Source organism: Cebus imitator, unplaced genomic scaffold (genome assembly GCF_001604975.1).
Source record: "Cebus imitator isolate Cc_AM_T3 unplaced genomic scaffold, Cebus_imitator-1.0 Scaffold0, whole genome shotgun sequence".
NCBI lineage: Eukaryota > Metazoa > Chordata > Mammalia > Primates > Cebidae > Cebus > Cebus imitator.
In genome coordinates this window covers 4,828,949-4,829,945 of record NW_016107315.1, presented here as the reverse complement: position 1 = coordinate 4,829,945, position 997 = coordinate 4,828,949, and the positions used below count along the sequence as shown (strand labels likewise).

General features: G+C 54.0%; 1 protein-coding gene across 3 annotated transcripts in view; it reads right to left on the bottom strand.

Annotated features, from left to right (window-relative positions):
* USP4 (ubiquitin specific peptidase 4) overlaps positions 1-997 on the bottom strand; it is a 65,124-nt gene that overhangs the window by 40,854 nt on the left and 23,273 nt on the right. Inside the window, exon 6 of one of the 3 annotated variants that reach the window (XM_017505976.2) lies at positions 7-618. The exons of the other annotated variants lie outside the window; for them this stretch is intronic. Within the exon in view, the coding sequence (XP_017361465.1) occupies positions 276-618 (343 nt within the window). The 3' untranslated portion in view covers positions 7-275. Of the gene's footprint in view, positions 1-6; positions 619-997 lie in introns of those variants that run through there. 3 annotated transcript variants of the gene reach the window in all.

Here is a 997-nt window from a genome sequence, read left to right as displayed (position 1 = left end):
GCCCCTTGCAGAGCTGACCTGGAGCCTACCATCTCCACAGCCTGTGTGAGCATGAAGCCAGGACTCCCCCAAGTGGGCTGTGCCCCAGGCTTGTAACTGATACCAGTGGAGGTTGGCAGCTGCCCCTCTTGGCACCTAAGACAGTGAGAGAAGGCAGCTGCTGCCATGAAGAACAAAGACGCTCTGAGGACAGACTTGCCGGGGCTGAGGTGAGGGATGCGTGGAGACAGGTCCCGCCCGTGGTCTCGTCAGCTGTCCCTGCCACCGCTACTTTTCTAGTCTAAGGCTGTAACCTTGGTCAGGATCCTAGCTTCTCTCTTCAGGACACTAAGCAAAGTCTGGGAGCTCTCCAGGATCTGGAGGAAGGTGGCCTCCATCTCTGCAATGGTCCGGTGGAACTTGTTGCGAATGGCAATCTTGCGTGCCAGGTTCTCGTTGACGCGAGCCAGCTTCTCTGTCAGCTGCCTCAACTCATTCTGCAGCCGCTGCTTCTTATCCTCCTCCTGCTGGATCTTCTGGCACAGCTCCTGCTTCTGGGACAGCTCCTTTATGCACTCGACCAGCTTGTTGTAGTTCCGCAGTACCATAACCTGCTGGGTCAACGCTGCCCAGATTCCCCTACTTATTTTTTTTGAGACAGAGTTTCACTCTTATTGCACAGACTGAAGTGCAGTGGTGCAGTTTCAGCTCACTACAACTTCTGCCTCCAGGGTTCAAGCAATTCTCCTGCCTCAGGCTCCTGGGTGGTTGGGATTACAGGTATGTGCTACCACGCCCGGCTAATTTTTATTATTTTTAGTAGAGACAGGGTTTCACTATGTTGGCCAGGCTGGTCTCGAACTCCTGACCTCAGGTGATCCGCCTGCCTCGGCCTCCCAAAGTGCTGGGATTATAGGCACGAGCCACCGTGCCCGGCCCACAATAAACTCCTTTTTTTTTTTTTTCTTTTTTTGGGACGGAGTTTCGCTCTTGTTACCCAGACTGGAGTGCAATGGCG